This window comes from Leucoraja erinacea, chromosome 10, assembly GCF_028641065.1.
Source record: "Leucoraja erinacea ecotype New England chromosome 10, Leri_hhj_1, whole genome shotgun sequence".
Classification (NCBI taxonomy): domain Eukaryota; kingdom Metazoa; phylum Chordata; class Chondrichthyes; order Rajiformes; family Rajidae; genus Leucoraja; species Leucoraja erinaceus.
The window spans coordinates 34,222,770-34,241,300 of NC_073386.1; the positions used below are offsets into that span (position 1 = coordinate 34,222,770).

The 18,531-nt window shown below is 40.5% G+C and overlaps 1 protein-coding gene across 2 annotated transcripts in view; it reads left to right on the plus strand.

Annotated features, from left to right (window-relative positions):
- Positions 1-18,283, plus strand: part of wls (Wnt ligand secretion mediator) — a 58,016-nt gene extending 39,733 nt beyond the window's left edge. The window contains exons 9-13 of one of the 2 annotated variants that reach the window (XM_055641913.1): positions 5,735-5,878; positions 8,584-8,667; positions 11,856-12,012; positions 12,762-12,814; positions 15,999-18,283. In XM_055641913.1, coding sequence (XP_055497888.1) covers positions 5,735-5,878; positions 8,584-8,667; positions 11,856-12,012; positions 12,762-12,814; positions 15,999-16,007 — 447 coding nt within the window. In that variant the 3' untranslated portion in view covers positions 16,008-18,283. The remainder of the gene's footprint in view (positions 1-5,734; positions 5,879-8,583; positions 8,668-11,855; positions 12,013-12,761; positions 12,815-15,998) is intronic. The other variant, XM_055641912.1, reaches the window with a different exon arrangement.
- The last annotated feature ends 248 nt before the right edge of the window (positions 18,284-18,531 follow it).

Here is an 18,531-nt window from a genome sequence, read left to right on the forward strand (position 1 = left end):
AAAGTAACTACTCTGATTTGAGAGAAAAGTAATAGTGAAATTGAGGGTAAAGTATTCTGTAGGCCAGGCAAGCTGCCTCAGCAAATAGACACAAAAAGCTGGAGTAACTTAGTGGGAAAGACAGCATCTCTGGCGAAAAGGAATAGGGGATGTTTTTGGTCGAGACCCTTCTTCAGTTTGGATCTGAAATGTCATTTATTTCTTTTCTCCAGAAATGTTATCTGACCCACTGAGTTACTCCAGGTTTTTGTGTCTATCTTCAGTTTATGCCAGCATCCCTTTGCTTCCAAAACTCCATGCAATCGTATTTCAGATGCATACCTTTGCTCTTGAAACATTTGGAAGGATAAGCTTTAAAAGGCTGCCTTTCCCTCTCATGTGCAGTTGACATAAGCTGCTGTGATTAATTGCAGTTCCTTTGAACATGAGCAATATTTTGTGGCAATCTTGTGGCATGGTTCACCACTATAAGGAGCCAATTTCAGCTTAAGCAATTAGTCACTATATTTCATTGACAGTACTTCAACTAGCGCACTTGACCGGCAGAAAATTAATTAAAGCTTTTCCCTTCTGATTTCACTGTCATTCACTACAGAAACTACTGATTCACTCATGATTTACAGTTCTTTTATTCCTCAATTAGCTCCAAATAGCCTCCCTTTGTAGTCAACTGGTGCATCACATTGAGTCTAATTATGCTTGCTGAATAGTGAGCAGAAGAAAAGGCCTAATTTTTATTCTCTGATGCTTGCGGCAAGCTAGGAGAGGTTTTTTTTCTTTAGTTTTGGCAGCGCCATTTGAATCTAGGTTTCTTTTCTATCTCCTTTGATAAATCAGTGATCATTGGAAAATATCTTTATAGGATCGTCATCTTTTATGTTGTTGGTTATGTGGGCAATAAGGTCACTATTTTTTGCCCATCTCAAGATGCTTTTCGGAAAGTGGCAGTGAACAGCCAATTTTAAACCATTGTAATACCTTTTGATGGTACTCCTAAAACGGTGTTATGTGGACAGATCTGCAGTTCATTAGTTTATTATTGTCACATATGTAGTTTAGAGATATGGTATTGAAACTCTGTACAGAGTTTGTACGTTCTCCCTGTATCAAAGTGTGACCGGGTGCTCCGGTTTCCTCCCACACCAAGCACATACAGGTTTGTAGGTTAGTTGGCTTCTGAAAAATTGTAAATTGTCCCTAGTATGTAGGATAGTGCTAGTGTACAGGGTGTTCACTGGTCGGCATAAGCTCGCTGGGCCGAAGGGCCTGTTTCAGATTTGGCGCCAATTTCAAGTTGCAGGTTCTTGTTAAGTTCTCCACTGTTCTGTGCAGACGCAGGCTGCGTCTGGTCCACGTGCTTGGCCTTTTGGATTGGAGACCCAGGCTGCTGCCAACTCACAGTGGTCTACTCCACTCTCGAGCTGCACTGCAATGCCTCTCGTGGCTGGTTTGCTTACTGACTCTCTGTTCAGACTCCCTCCTCTCTGATCCATGGGGCGAGCAGGGGTCAGGCTTTGTGTCTTTCCTCTCTAGGTGGGTTCCCAGTTCCTCGATGGCAAGGAACCGTTTGTTGAAGACATGGATCTGGCGTAGAATTAAGTAAAGTTGTAGTCCATTGCAGGTCTGGGTGTGCGAGGACATGAACTGTGGGAGTCCAAGCGAGGGCCTGCTCGTACTGCAGCGTGGTGGCCATTGTGGAACGCAGGGTACAGAAGGAAATCCGTTGTGGGAAGCAGTGGGTGGACTGTTGGTATCTGAAATCTGGGTTGGTCTGAACTGGGAAGTCAGGAACCGGAGTTGGAAGCCAAGAGGCAGAAGATGGAGGCGCAGACAAGTACATTGGCTATATTTAAGAGGGAGTTAGATGTGGCCCTTGTGGCTAAGGGGATCAGGGGGTATGGAGAGAAGGCAGGTACGGGATACTGAGTTGGATGATCAGCCATTATCATATTGAATGGCGGTGCAGGCTCGAAGGGCCGAATGGCCTACTCCTGCACCTAATTTCTATGTTTCTATGTACTGAGGAAGCGTGCCTGGCTATGGTAGTGAGTCCAGGTTAAAACATGGACATGGAGCCGGAGAATGTCAGTAATCACAGAGGAGCAGTGAGAGAGAGTCTTGCAAAACTCTCGTCGGAGAGGAGGAGAAATTCTTCAAAGTAAGCATAACTTGAGGAGATTTTGCAGTGGTGTGGGCCAAAATGTTGAAACAAAGAACTGCAGTTGCAAGTTTATACCAAAGCTAGATACAAAGTGCTGGAGTAATCAGCAGCTTTGCTGCATCTCTGGAGAACAAGGATAGGTGTTTTTTTGGGTCGGGACCCTTCTACAGATTGCCAACAATGGTAGGCCCTTTGTTGGCAAGGGAAGGTGTGATCTCAAGAGGGACACCGTCCGGATTGGGTACAGGGTTTGGACTCTGTATCTATTAAATAACAGTCAGGTTTGTGTGCAACTTGGGAGAGATGGCGGTGTTTCCATGTGGTATTGCTACTGGTTTATTATTGTCACATGTACTGCCATACAATGAAAGGCTTTTTCCATGCTATCCAATTAAATCCGATCTTGCTATACACAAGTACAACACGCTGTACAAAGTGAAAAATACCAGTTTGATGAATATTGTAATCAACATTGTAGTGTTACTGTTCAAGGGAAAATTACAGTGTACGCAATGTGATGGGTTGGAAGATTGGGGCTGCACCCTAGCTTGCGGGAGGGCTGTTCAGTAGTCTGATAACAGAGATGAAGAAGCTGTTCTTGAGTCTCGTGATATTTGCTGTCAAGCTTTTATATCTTCTTGCCAACAGGCTGGAAGAAGATCCGTTTAAGGGAACTTTGGACGAGTAAATGAAAAAGGAGGGACTCTGTATGCTGATATAGATATAGTGATCTAGAGCGAGATCAGGACTCGGGTCGAGCACAAAGCCAGCACAGACTAGTTGAACTGCGTTGTATGTCGTATTTGATTCTTCAGGTTTAATATGAAGTAACCAGAATGTTAATGAGTGTAGATGGGAGGAAGGTTCTGGAGAAACAAAACCATTATGAATTAGATCTGGAGCAAAATATAAACTGCTAGACGATCTCTGTAGTTCAGGCAGCGTTTGTGAAGGCAATGGAGTGATTATTTTGGGTTGAGACTCTGCATTCGGAAGGCCCTTGACTGTCGGGATTAACTTAAATGGGTTGTGAGGGGAAACTGCTAGCTGGCGGAGCTTGATTGCTATCCGATGTCGTGGGACACGTTTATATAGCGAATGCCGATATTGGGCGATTTCCTGATAAGATTTCCTCGCATATGAGGAATGACCACTTCACATGTTATCTAAGAGGTACTCGTATGAAGTTAAACTTCAGAAGCAATCAGCTCCATCACAAACAGGGGAAACACGGGGCTAAAGAATGTTAAGCTTTATTCGTTTGAACTAAGAACATCTCATCTGTTGACAACCCGAAGGAGTTGACTACTGATATTTAATTCCAAATGCTTCATAAATATTTCAATTGAGCGTTACACTGCAATTTGTCTTGGGCTCTGGCAAAGACGTCTGTGCATTTGCTTAATGATAACACATCTGTCTGGTTTCACTACAGAGATCATCTGTAAGGAATGTTGTTCCTGGGTGTGTGGTGAGCTTGCAGGTTTGAACTGGGGCCAGCACGCTGTGCTCCACCCCCTCTTTGCAAGTGTGCCTTTTTCACTGTCACAGTAGAAGCAATGGGCTTTTTAACATATGTAGGCAGGAACTGCAGATGCTGGATTAAACCAAAGATAGACACAAAAGCTGGAGTAACTCAGTAGGACAGGAGAGAAGGAATGGATGACATTTCAGCTTGAGACCCTTTTTTAACATGTTAAGATTGTACAATGGCTAAAAGAATTGCAGGAGCAATGGACGTACACAGTATGCTGACAAACTAAAGATGGCTTATTACATATAAAATTGTCTAGGATTTTTAGTCCTCTGAATACTTGGAATATCAAAGTAATATCGCTGAACTGACAGAATGCAACAATTCCTAATGTACAGAGTCACAGCATGGAAATGGGCCCATCGGCCCAAATTGCCCACGCCGTCCAAGATGCCTCATCTACACTAGTCCCACCTGCCCGCATTGCCCCATATACCTCAAAACCTTTCCTATCCATGTATCTGTTGAAATGATTTTTAAATGTTATTATAGTACAACTACCTCCTCTGGCAGCTCATTCCATATACCCACCATTCTGTGTGGAAAAAGTCACCCCTCAAGTTCTTATTAAATCGTTCCCATCTCCCCTTAAACCTATGTCCACTGGCTCTTGATTTCCCATACTCTGGGTTTAAAAAACAACTGCATCTACCCTATCTGTTCCCATCAAGATCTTGTACACCTCTATAAGATCATCCCCCATTCTCCTGCACTAAAAGGACCAAAGTCCTAGTCTCTCCCACCTTTCCCTTTTGCTCTGGCCCACATATCATGGCAACATCCTGGTAAATCTTCTGTGCAATCTTTCCAGCGTAACAACTTCTTTCCCATAGCAGAGTTACCGACACTGAACAAAATATTCCACCAACGTCTTGTACAACTGTTAACATAGCATTCTCCCAACTTCAATATTTAGTGCCAGGAATGACCAAGGCCAATGTGCTGAAAGCCTTCTGGAGCAACCCTATCTACCTGTAACATCATTTTCAATGAACTGTGTACCTTCACTCCTAGATCCCACTGATCTACAACACTCCCCAGAGCCCTGCAGATTCATTGGGGTTTTGCCCAAAATACAACACCTCGCTCTTATCTGCATTAACCATTCCTCAGCCCAACTGATCAAGATCCTGCTGTAATTTTTGATAACCATCTTTGCTTTCTACACTACCACCAACTATGGATCATCTGCAAATTTACTAATCATGCCTTCTACATTCTCATCCAAATTGTTGATTACAATTTCAAATAGCAATAGGCCCAATGCCAATCCCTGAGGCACACCACTAGTCACAGGCCCTCCAACCTTCCACCAGCACCCTCTGCTTCAATCCATGAAATCATTTTTTTTTTAATCCAATCAGCTAGCTCTCCTTGGATACCTTGCAAACTAATGTTCCAAGCATCATACCATGTGGAACCATGTCAAATGCCTTGCTGAAATCCATATTGACAACATCAACAGCCCTGCCCTCATCAATGTTTTTGATTAGTTCTTCAAAATCTCAATCAGATTTGTGGGGCATGATCTCTCATGCACAAAACCATGCTGATTATCCCCTGCCTATTTAAGTGCATATATATGTTGTCATTCAGAATGCTCTCCAATAACTTTCCTGCCACAGATGTTGGGCTCATTGCTCTATCGTTCCCAGGCTTTTCCTTGCCACCTTTTTTAAATAGAGACACATTAGCCACCCTTCAGGCACCTCGCCCATGTCATCCATTACAAGTGTCTCATTATCACGGCAGTTGAGTTGCTGCCTTACAGGGCTAGAGACCCAGGTTAGATTGTTACTACCAAGGTGCTGACCAGGTTGCCCATCAGTTGCTTCAAAACAGCAAGAGTATCTGTATTTCACCACAATGTAGATAGGCAGGATATAAAAGTCCAATCTTCATATGAGGCATATCACATTTTTAATCTTTTATCTGGGTTAATATACATTTTTCTGTTTTGAAGAGTGGGAATGGCAATTAGTTCACCAAGCCCCACGTTAACTACTTATTCAGTGTTTACCTTGACAGCTGCATGTAAGATGGCCTTTATCATAGTTGCGGGCATCTGCGCCTGTCTCTATTTCTTTTTTCTCTGCTTCATGGTATTCCAGGTCTTCAGAAATATAAGTGGCAAAAGATGTTCGCTCCCAGCCATGTCCAAAGCAAGGAGATTGCACTATGAGGTAAAACCATAAAGATGCACCAGTAATGTATTGTACCTTTTCTATTGCACAGAAAGGACCTTGTTGTATTACGTTTGCATGAACTGTCTGAGAGCTATCCATTAGCCCCTTTCACAGGTTTTACTTTTTCAAATATTTATGCGCTTTTCATTTAAATGCTGTTAGAAATTCTGCCTCCACCACTCATGTGTTTTGTTTGGTAATAGTTTTGTGCTTTTAAACCCTAGCCTTGATCAAAAACTTTCCTTTTGTCCTAACTGTCAAATTGAAAGAACCTTTTCAAGATACAAGATAATTTCCCTCAGACTCTGAAATCCTTTAATTATAACAGCTCTTTTTCTGTCAAAACCACACATTTTCCATTCTCTCCTTGTAGTTCTAAATTGCTTTGTATTTGGCAATCTGAATGGCTGAGAATCATGCAATGGCCTTTCAGACCATTAAGGCCATGTTATTTCTTCATATAGAGCACTACAATAACTTCTCCCTAAAGTCAGATGTTCAAAGCAAACCAATATCTATTTTACCATTACTCCTATTTTAGTTTGTAATTATATCTTTAAAAAAAATTCTCATATCTAACATATATTTTCAATCAATTGGCTTTGCAGTATCTTTTGCATTGAAACACTGAAGACACTATTATTTTTTAGTTAAACAAAAATGCTGGAGAAACTCAGTGGGTGAGGCAGCATCTATGGAGCGAAGGAATAGGTAACTGTTAAGCCTGAAGAAGGGTCTCAACCCGAAACGTCACCTATTCCTTCGCTCCATAGATGCTGCCTCACTCGCTGAGTTTCTACAGCATTTTTGTCTACCTTCAATTTTTCCACCATCTGCAGTTCTTTCTTAAACATTCTTTCCCAGTTTCTCATGTCCTACCAAAATGTAATGTTTCAATTATAGTTTCAAATATATAGTTCATTGATGCACTCTATGAATCTGTCTTCTTGCAAGATATAATTCTTAAACTTTACAACTTAAAATGGCAATTTTATCAAATAGCAGCAGATGTAGCACACAATAAATATGATGTTGTTGAAATTATCTATGGTTGGGGAGTAATTTGATTACACTTTTTATGGAATAGAATAAGGTGAAACCAATGTGAAGCCCAAGTGAGAGTGATGTGTTACACTCGGACCGGCTCAATGCTTTTTAGATTTGCTTTGAAAAGGAAAACATCAATGTACCGTCTTTAGCCCCTGACGATACTGTAATCTTAGTCGACAAAGCTGATGTTGCAAGATCCTTCATGAGGGTGAACTTTCTGTAAGCGTCTGGCCCTGATTGTGTATCTCGCTACTACCATCATGAAGAAGGTACAGGAGCCTGAAAATTGTGACCTCCAAGTTCAAGAAAATTTGCTCCCCAGCAGCCATTAGGTTCTTGACCTCTGCATAACACCAACCACTACCTTAACAACTATGGTCTACGGTGGACTTTAAGTTGCACTAGGGACTTGCATTTTGCCTATATCCCTCTAAACCTTTCCAATCCATGTACCTGTTCAAATGTATTTTAAATGTTGTTATTGTACCAAGATCAACTACTTCCTCTGGCAGTTTGTTCCTTATGCCCACCACTCTGTGTGGGAAAAGTTTGCCCCTTGGGTTCCTATGAAATCTTCCCCGTCTCATTTTAAACCTATGTCCTCTGGTTCTTGATTTCCCCTACCCTGAGTAGAAGACTCTGTGTATCTACCCTATCTGATTCTCGTGATCTTATATACCTCTATTAATATGACCCTCATCCTGTGCTCCAAGAGAAAAAGTTCTAACTTGCCTAACCTCTATCTATAGCTCATGCCCTCAAGCCCTGACAACATCCCCATAAATCTTCTCTAAATCTTATGTGCACGCTTTTCAGCTTAACATTTTTCTTGTAGCTGGTTGGCCAATGATATTCCAAATGTGGCCTCCCTGCCATCTTGTACAGCTGTAACATAACATCACAACTTTTATGCTTCTATTATTGTTTATTTATTTATTTGTGTGTTATGCATTAATGGGCCTGCAAAACTGCACTTAGTAAGAATTTCACTGTGTCTTTGGTGGTACATATGGCAAGTAAACGCCCTTGATTTTAGAAGAATGAGGGTCACTTTGTGTCACTTAAGTCACTTTAGTAAATGGTTTGGCTGTGACCGATCCTTTACTGTGGTCCTTACACTTCTTTGGTGGCTCATATTCCATGTAGAATTTTGACAGAAAAAGAATGGCAGGTCAGAGGAGCAACAGTTGAAAATGTTTGTCTTCTAATTTTAAAGGCTGCCCCGTTTTTGGCACCTTTTGCAATGGCCTGGCCTGCTTTGCTGCCAGTACTTCAACATGAATTATAAATGCCAGGTTGAGGAAACAATGAGATCATGAAATGGAGCAAGCATTTCTCTCAGGAGCCTATCTTGAATGCCTTTGAGATGGAAATTGGAGGAGCATGCTCTTGTTAGATGCGACGAAGGGTTGCAGAGAGAAATCTTGATTTAAGCCACAGAAAAGCTTGAGACTTTTTCAGTAGGACTCTCAGTATGGGAGAAGCAGAAACATAGCTGAAATAATTAATTTTAATGGGAATGGGTTTATTCGACAGATGAACTTGACGACAGCTAGACAGTAGATCCAGCAGTATTTTTTAAGAAAGAAAAAAAACACGTGATGTTAGTTTGCATTTTATCATGTTTATGATAAGTTTCTTTCTTTTTTCAGGGATTAATATTTCGGTTCAAGTTCCTGATGCTTGTCACACTGACCTGTGCAGCCATGACTATCATATTCTTCATTATAAGTCAGGTAAAAGTTAACTATTATTGAATACAGTCTGAGCTGTTGTGGATTTCCATTAGGTTTTGCCACTGAATTGAGGATAGCACGCAAGTTGATAACCCACTGCACCTATTTGAACTGAATTGCAGATATGGGAAAAATACAGTAAATAAAGTTGGGCATTTACTCACTCTTTTTGCCCTGTTGCCATGTTAAATTGCCAGCCTCAAGTGGACTGGATTCGGACAAGATGTCCAATTTGCAGTTTCCTCCCTGAAACACTCTGGTTTCATCAGCAGGCCAAACCTGCTCGAGTTTGGATGAAAGACTTAACCCAGAAAATATTTATTTTGACACAAAATGCTGGAGTAACTCAGCGGGACAGTCAACATCTCTGGAAAGAAGGAATGGGTGAAGTTTCGGGTGGAGACTCCTTTTCTTCCTCCACCACATTTTCAGATAGAACTCCTGACTTTCTCCATTGGTCTTCTAATCGAGTCCACATCACAAGACTAGAAATTGTTCAGCCAGAGCTGAACACACTTTTCGGCATCTGCAAACAATGGCGTCTTGCGCTTATTTTATATAGAGGTTGAAAGATTAGTGGAAATAGGGCCGCAACGTGAAAGCTCTTTCCTTGACCCCCTTCCTTTGGTGAAAATATTTTCCTATCCCTTCTTGTCGACTAATTACCTTAGACCTGTACCCCTTGGTTACAGATCGTTAAAAGAAATAGGATCTTCTGTTTCATCATATTTAGGCTTTCAAAATGTTACATCTTTCCATTATCTCCCCTCGGGACTTGGGAAGGAAGTAAGAAATAGCATAGTTTGGCCGCACAGCCTGTTTCTGCCATGTAATCAGATCATTATTCATATTTTGCCTTCTATACACTCCTCCACCATTCATTTCATCCTGACTCCATATCCATGCCCCCCCAAAAAATTAGTTTTGGTCTTGAATTTACTCAATGGCTGAGTATCCATAGCCTTCTGAAGTAGACAATTTCAAAAGATTACCATTCTCTTGAAGAAACCAACTGCAGCCTAGACTCTTTAGTCAGGATTACATTTCTTACCACCTGCAATCATCTTATAAATCTTACTTGCTCCATACTATTCCAAATGCTATTAAACAGTCCTATGACTAATGTGTAGGACGGGACTGCAGATGCTGGTTTACACCGAGACTGATAAAAGGGGCCTGACATGAAACATCACCGATTCCTTCAATCGCGAGATGCTGCCTTGCCTGTTGAGTTACTCTGGCATTTTGTGTCTATGTTCTATGACTAATGTTTTGGATGGCTCCATTGTGGCATTCTCACAATTACATTTGATGCTGTTTATTACTTTGTTTTACCCATTGTTCCAGTGAAATCATGTAATTGTGAAGAATAGCAGATAGCATGATACAGCTTTCTGGCTACAATTTGAAGATCAGCAACTTCAGATCATTAGCACTTCTGTCATTTTGTTTTATTTGATTTGCAGTATATTACTTGGTAATTTCAAATAATAATGCTGCTCCTCCCATTAAGCTTTCCCCAGATCAGATTAGCCTATTTTTATTTTAATGTCCAACATGCGCTATCAGTGTTCAAGAAGGAACTGCAGATGCTGGAAGGGAAGGTACACAAAAATGCTGGAGAAACTCAGCGGATGCAGCAGCATCTATGGAGCGAAGGAAATAGGCGACGTTTCGGGCCGAAACCCTTCTTCAGACTATCAGTGTTCTGTTTGTGTCGGTCTCTTCACAGATGCTTACTGGCCTGGGGTTTCATCATCTTCTACCAAAATTTACAAAATCTGCAGGATTTTGCTTGCTTTTCCTGTTAATAGCCTATGTCCCATAGGAAAGCCAGGGCAGGGGCTGAGATATTGCTCTCGTGCTGGCATTTTCTGGTCTGCTGCTGATTTTGTGCATGGGACAGGGATGCTGATCCCAGAATATTGAACTTTGCCCTGTGGCATGATTCCAATTAACAAAACTGTTTATAATAAGGGCATAGCTCAGTTGTCAAAATAGCAAACTGAACGAATGCAGGCTTTGATGCATTGTTACATTGATTACTGGGTACTGCTGCACAGCTAACTATGCTGAATTTAATTAAAGCAGTTGACGTCAGTGAATGTGGTATATTTGCATTCACACAGTAAGTTTAACAGTTCCATTGCACCTGAACAAAAGCAGGCACCCACTTGTTAAATGCCAGCTGTGACTAAAAGCAAAGCTAGCAGCATTTTCTATCGATATTGATGCAAATTTCTTATTTGCAGTTCATTTCAGTTTGGAAATAGTCAATACCACTAATTTTGTTGTTTTCATTTAAACTGGGCAGAACACACAGTTCCATGTAGCATTGGTAATTACTTTGGAATCCAATGCAATAAAAACAGAATTTAAAGTGTTCGCTCACCATTAACCTATTTGTATTCTTATGTGCATCTAATGTGCCTTGAAAGCTTTGCATGTTCATTTTGGGGGAGCAGGTGACTTCTTATTGGTATTTGACTTTGTTTTATTTGGGTTTCTAAGAGTAATTCCTGCCACTATTGATGCAAAACTATAGAAAGTGCAGTGTGTCTGTGAAATGCGTGTGCTGGTTGATTGTGCTGCTTATGTTTGTTGATTGTGTCCCTTTTTAAAAAGCTACTGTAATGCGCCTTTTTAAATTGCCCCTCGGGGACGAATAAAGTGCTTTGAATTGAATTGAATTGAAAGCTCGGTTTTATTTTTGCTTTCATTTGATTGTGGTTCATCATTTGCTATCTGGTCTTTGAATTTCATACGACGTATTTCATGGGAGTTTTGTTTTTTTTGCTTTGACACCCATATTGGCGTACAAGTTGTAAATCAACCTTTAAGCAATTTGAGATATTTGCAAAAATGAGGAAAAATTAATTTCTAGCGATCCACAAGGTTTGAATGTATTCATCCAAGTGTGCACAAAAACTCGAAGCAAGTATATCACTAATATTTCTTTACATTGCAGAATTTTTCTTCTTCAGTGATGCACATTTGCTATGCTGTGGATTTTAAGATTACCGATGTCTTGTAATTTGCCTGTTCATTGTCAACCTGAGCGTGGCTAATGAATGTCGACAACCACATCCACAAATATGCATGGAAATATAGAATATAAATGCTGGTTCTTTATGGCAATTATAAGCTATTTTGCAAACATCACATAAAATTGTGGATTTTCTCTTCAGGTAAATGATGGAAACTGGAAGTGGGGAGAATATACCATCCAGGTGAACAGTGCTTTCTTCACCGGCATTTATGGCATGTGGAACTTGTATGTCTTCGCCATCATGTTTTTGTATGCTCCTTCCCATAAGTGTTACAGCAACAGTGACCAATCGAATGGTAAGTTTCCATTTTTTTTAATACCAGCTGTGCCAAATTTCCTTTTTGTAATTTAACAGCATGAATAATTTGAAAAGTTTATTAGGAAAGTCATTTAGAAATCCCCAAAATTGTAGAAATGCAGTTTGTTGGAATGATTTATAACGGTCTACATTATTTGTTATTGAACAAAATATATGGCCAATTAATACCTGTCCACATTTTAACGCCTAATATTTCCTTTTTTATTGTCCCATTTGATAACATAATTCCCAAGTTGTATCAATTGGAATAAAACATTTCCAGATCTTAGTAAATGTGTACAGTAGTTAATAACCTATACCAACAGGAAACTGTGTACCACATTTGCACCTGAATTGCTAAAATATCAGCTATTAATGGTTTTAAAAGTCCAATTTGCTTTTTTCAGTATTTACGAGGGCCAATCTTTTTTGTTGCCTATTCCATACAGTGATGGAAATGGGGGGGGGGGGGGGGGGGGGGGTTTGCAGGTGGACGGCGTTCCCCTACTTCTCAGTTTCCAGCTCTGGTTTAATGAGTACTGTAGAAAGATTCGAGTCGTTTATCACTTTATTCAACTCAGACGAAAACGGTTTGTTAACTGCCTCTGTTAGCACTTGTTAACAGCCAGTAGTTAACACGTAGTTATACAATGTGTCATCAATACATCGATCCACATTCCTCAGTAAATGTAATTGTGTTTTGACCATGTATTAATGACGCAGTGTTCCTTTGAATAAAATTCACAGGAGAATTTCTTAAATTCACTGTCAGGGCTACTGGACCGCGAGCATGGGCTCAGGTAAAGTCACATTATTTTATTCCAAGTTATTTTATTTGCCCCTCTGCCCCTCTCTCACCACATAGGGAACCAGATGCCAAAGACAGTGGTGGAAAATATATTTTCAAAACAATCTAAAATGTCTATTATGATTGATGAATCTACTACTATTACAGGTGCACAACCTTTTATCCGACGATCCAAATAACGAAAACCTCCGAATAGCGGCCATTTTTTCGGTCTTTGAAGAAAGGTCCTTGAAAACGTTCACCGAGGGCGACCCGCAGAGGTGACAGCGGAACCTCCGGTCGGTCCTCGAAGAAAGGGGAACTAAATCCCCATTCATAAAAGAGGTGAGGGTATATTGCGCGGGAGGGTTAATAATTGACAATATGCTGCTACCTGCCCGCTGAGTTAAAAAGTTCCCACGGTAGACACGATACACAGTGTATCGTGAGTCTTGCGTGGGAACTTTATAACTCAGCGTGCAGGCAGCAGCAAATTGTCGCTCCCTTCAGTTTCACCCCATCTACACCCCTCTGCTTCCCGGCCATGTGTGTGACCCCTTCCCTCCCCTCTCCAGCTCCCCGCTCATTGCACCGGCGTGGGGGCTTTGTACTGTCTTCACGACGGCGATGGCTGCAGGACAGTGCAGTCACCGGAGACGTCAGGACCAATTGGACGTCGACCACCAGGCCCACAGAGACCCACAGCCAGCAGCAGCCCAGCCCAGCCCCGCTCCAACTTCTTCTTCCGGGATCAAGGCGCAAACTCGCGACCTTGCGGATATGAGCCGAGCACTCTACCACTGAGCCAGCCATTAAAATCTACGCAAAAAAATTTCCATTCCGAAGACTGACAAATTCTGAATTACGAAAGGTGTCTGGTCCCAAGGCTTTCGGATAAAAGGTTGTGCACCTGTAATGGGAAAACAGTTCTAGTAATCTGCTTGAGAGCAGCAGTTGGTGAATCTTCCCAACCTATATCATTTGATTTTGACTTGGAACATATGAAACTTGGTGCAAATGCAAAATCTATATATGATGGGCTTCTAAGTTGCTTACAAAGAGGTGGTTTTTCAATACTGTACCTAAAAGAAAATGTGATATCACTTGTAACTGATGGTGCATCAGTAATGTTAGGAAGAAATGCAGGGGTTGCAAAATTGTTTCTTGAAGATTTCCCTAATGCGACTGTTTGGCACTGTGCCAGTCACAGGCTTGAACTCGGTGTAAGTGATGCTATAAATAAAGTTGCAGGTTTGAATCATTTTCAGATATTTTGTGATAAATTGTATTCCTTATATCATCGGTCTCCTAAGAATCAGGATGAGTTAAGTGCATGTGCTGAGGCTCTTCACTGTCAACTGTTGAAAATTGGTTGTGTTTTCAGTGTGAGATGGGTCGCTTTGTCTTACCGAACTGTAAAGGCAATGTGGCAGTATTATGAAGCTATTTGGGAGCATTTTGGAAAAGCAAGCTGTGATGCTTCAAGACCTAGTGCAGAGAGAGCAAAGTACGAGGGGCTGAAAAAAGTATTAGAATCATCAGCTTTCGTAAATAATTTGGGCTTGTTGATGGTCAGTTTGCTAGAGTCGTCTGAACTGTCACTTGAACTGCAGAACTGATATTGTACACTTGTGGAAATTAAACAAACTATCAAGGTTCTTGAATGTCAAATAGAGAAGCCAGGAAAATGTTATACTCAAGTGGAGAAAGCAACAAACCAGATGATATTTAATGGAATAAATGTGAGAGCTGGTAAAGTACCTACTATACATAGACAACTGTTTTTGAGGAGTTTGGTCAATAATATGAAATAATATTGAATCTACAACAGCTTCCAATGATAAATGTAAATAGTTAATTAACAAGTCAAAATATTTAGATATTAACAATATTCCAGAAGATTCACTTTTTGGGGATAATGATGTAGAAGAAATGGCAGAGCAATTTGGCTTAAATGGTTGGCTTTGTGTCAGCCTTCAGAGAATTTAAGTAATCTAAAGGGAAGGTAGTTTCTGCAGCTGCTACCAGCTGTAAATATAATTCCAGTATCAACAGCAGAATGTGAAAGAAGCTTCAGTGGCATGAATTTCTGCATTTCACCACAACGTGCAAGACTTCAAACTGATCATCTCTCAACTCTTCTATTTATTAAGTTGGTGGGACCTCCCCTGTCAAAATTCAACCCCGAAGAATATGTGAGGACACGGCTTCTTAGTAGCAGAAGGCGTGCTGAAGAAATGGCATGCAGAAAGAAAGAGGAGGTGACAGAAAAAAATTGAGATTGTATACCATTATGGAACATTTTGTAATGTAAACACAGAGCGAGAGAGATGCAAGAAAGCAGCTATGACATATACTACACAATAAACGATTATAAATACACAATAAACAAGTTATGCATTCTTGTACTCTTACATGGGTATGACTGCACATAAAAAAATTCTCCCCCGCCCCCTTCCTTCCCAACCTCAGCCTCAAGGACCTTAGAGTGCCCCTAGTTTCTAAACCCCATATCCATTACTAATTCCAATCAACCAGTTATGGTATTCAATTCAGAATTACATTTGACTCTCCTGGCAAAATACTTTAGTTGTGACGGTAAAAAATCTGGGGATGAGTAAAAAGAAACTACTCGTTATCCGGTGCATCCGCTTTGGAACTACAGATAAGAGTCGGCTCCCTTCCCTCAAGTATTGAGAAACACCACAATATTCTACAGATGACCTGCAAAAAAATTAAGGGGGACCTCATGGAAATGTAATGAAAGGCATAGATAGAGTGGATGATGATAGGATGTTTCCACTGGTGGGAGAGTCTAGGACCAGAGGTCATAGTCTCAGAATTAAAGGACACTCTTTTAGAAAGGAGGTGAGGAGGAACTTCTCTAGTCAGAGGGTAGTTAATCTGTGGAACTCATTGCCACAGAGGGCTGTGGAGGCCAAATCAATAGATATTTTTACGGCAGAGATAGACAAATTCTTGATTAGAACGGGTGTCGAGCATTGTTAGGAGAATGCAAGAAAATGGTATTAGGAGGCAGAGATCAGCCAAGATTGAATGGTGGAGTGGCCTCGATGGGCCAAATGGCCTAATTCTACTCCTATAATGTGAACTTCCTCAACCTGGACACAAAACTGTCTGGACAGGTGACAAAAAATGTAGGCTACGCTAACATTGTATGGCTTTATTGTCTTCAGGTGATCTAGTAAATGGCGGTGAGGAGCTGCAGCTGACTACCACAATCACCCATGCTGATGGACCAACTGAAATTTATAGATTGGCCGGCAAGGAGGCACAGGAGTGATGATGGGGCTGGAATTGGAAAAAGTCGTACCAGCAACACAAGTCCAACTAAGCAATTCGGAAGAGAAGTGTAAATCTACTCTGTGATGTGTGAACTGAGGTCATGTGACATGGATTTGGGCCTGTTGAAATTCCTGTTGCTGGTGAAAGAACTGCATCCAATAATTTTGCTAAAATTTGTATAATCTGTGGAAGATTCCAGAACTGTGCCTTTATAAAATGGGATGATGTTCCTTTCTTTTTCTGAAAGCAGTCAAGTGCACATTTAAATGTCAAAGCAAATTACCATCACTGTAGTTTATAACTTTCTGAGCATTAATTTCTGTAACTATAAAGTATTGTAGCGTGGCAACTATGTGAGGGCAGACACCTCCATTGCTCAAGGGATTGAGACTGTGGGAGGTCAAGAGTGTTTTATTGTCATTGCTCCCAGACAATTATATAGCATCTTCAGTTCTCGGGCTGGCTCAAAACGCTTTGCATTTTGTAACTCACTCAGATGTAACAAATTTAGATTCTAGGTTTTACAAGAAGAGCATATTTGCTGACTCCGTTCCTAATGGAGATCAACATTATTGTCGTAGAAGACACCTTTTTAAATATAGATTGTAAAAACACGCTTAAACTATTATCTATGTACTCAAACATTTATTCTAGATACATTTAAAAATGTAGTTCCTCAGAATGGAAGAGAAATGTAAAGACAACTTGAATATGTTGCATAATCTGAGCTCCTTCTTCGATGTGCCACAGTTATGTTGTGCACAAGCAGAATGTGGATTACTGGTGTATTCTTGAACTAGTTGTATACATAATGCAATTGGGTAATCTACATAAGGCATCAGCTTTGTCTGGAAGCTCTCAGTAAACCTGATACTTTATATGGTTTGGGCTTCTATTCACAATTAGATGATAGAGACATGGCAAGCTACACATGCTGGTTTGCCAAAAAAGAAAATGGTGGAGTAACACGGTGGGTCAGACGGCATTTCTGAAGAATGTGGATAGGTCACGTTTATGGTCAGGACTCTTCAGTCTGAATAAGGGTCCCTACCTGAAATGTTGCCAATCCATGTTCTCCAGAGATGCTGCCTGACCTGTTGAGTTTCTTCAACACCTTGCATTAGCTTTCACAGCTAGATGATGTCTGATTTGATATGTAGTGAACTTCTGTGGTGTCCAAAGGATGTAAGGAATTTTAGATATCAAGATTATTCCAGGACCAGTAAAGCAGGAAAGATTTCTCTCAAAAACAGTAGAATGATCAGTGTGGATTTTTTCACTTTGAAATAAGAATTAGACCTTAATTTAAATCAAGAGTGCAGAATGTGTTGAACTGGAGCTGCAGTCTGGTACTTTAGTGCTGAGAGTGCTTCTTGTGCAAAGGATTGGTTAAAGTTGTCTCCCTCTCCTGAAGGTCAGGAAGTTACCATTTTGGATATATGATATGATAGAATATCCTCCTTTCTCTGCTGAAGTTGCGGGAAAATTATAACCCATCCGGAGAACAACGCTTGAGTATTTTGCCCGTATAACCATTCTATTAGCAGTTATTGGGCATAATGCTTTCCATGACAAGAGCACTGTATAATGAACAAGTTTAGTGATTGTAACAGTTTAATGTTATTTGAAATTCCCTTCCTTTCTTGCCCAGGACAGTCATGTGCAACCTTCTGTAAAAGCATGAGATTAACTCTTTAGAAAAAAAACTAGGGTTCTCCTCATGTATGTGGGTCAGTACCACACCATACTGAGAATCACTAAAGAAATGTGCTTGATACATTAAGCTGTATCTCAGTTGGTTAAAATCGGACATCATTGAGTAGTATGATGAAAGGCTTCTGACATTGGCATGCATTATTAAAAGCATTATTCAAACAGATCTGAGAGTGAATGCAGGCATTACACACCAGTACCTTTGCAATAGGGATATGTTGCAGACACAAAGAGAACATTTCAATAAACTATTTGTCATTATGGTCAATTTTAGTTTGAAACAAAAGGGATATAGCATGTCCTTTAACACAAATATTAAGATGGAAACCATGCTACTCCGGTGGTGTAGATAATTTATGATACAACTGTATAGATTATTCCATTTTAGGTGGTGAAAGGATTTTTTTAATCATGGAAGTAGATTGCTTGTATGCTAATTTTAAATAAAGTTTGTATTGTGTAATTGTGTTCAGTCGTTGTCACTGATAAGACTGTCTTGAACAAGTTATCCTGAAGGTGCAGCAATACATTGACTCAGTTCATTATGCTCTGCATGTCCATTTGCCACAATTGTCATTCCAACGTCTGAAAGCAATGGGCAGGTGTTCAAGAAATAGCCACCTTATTATTTTGTTGAGAACAGGCAATGAATGATCAATTACAATGTTAGTTTTACACGGGAGGAAAATTGGAAATCTGCCCCACAAGCAG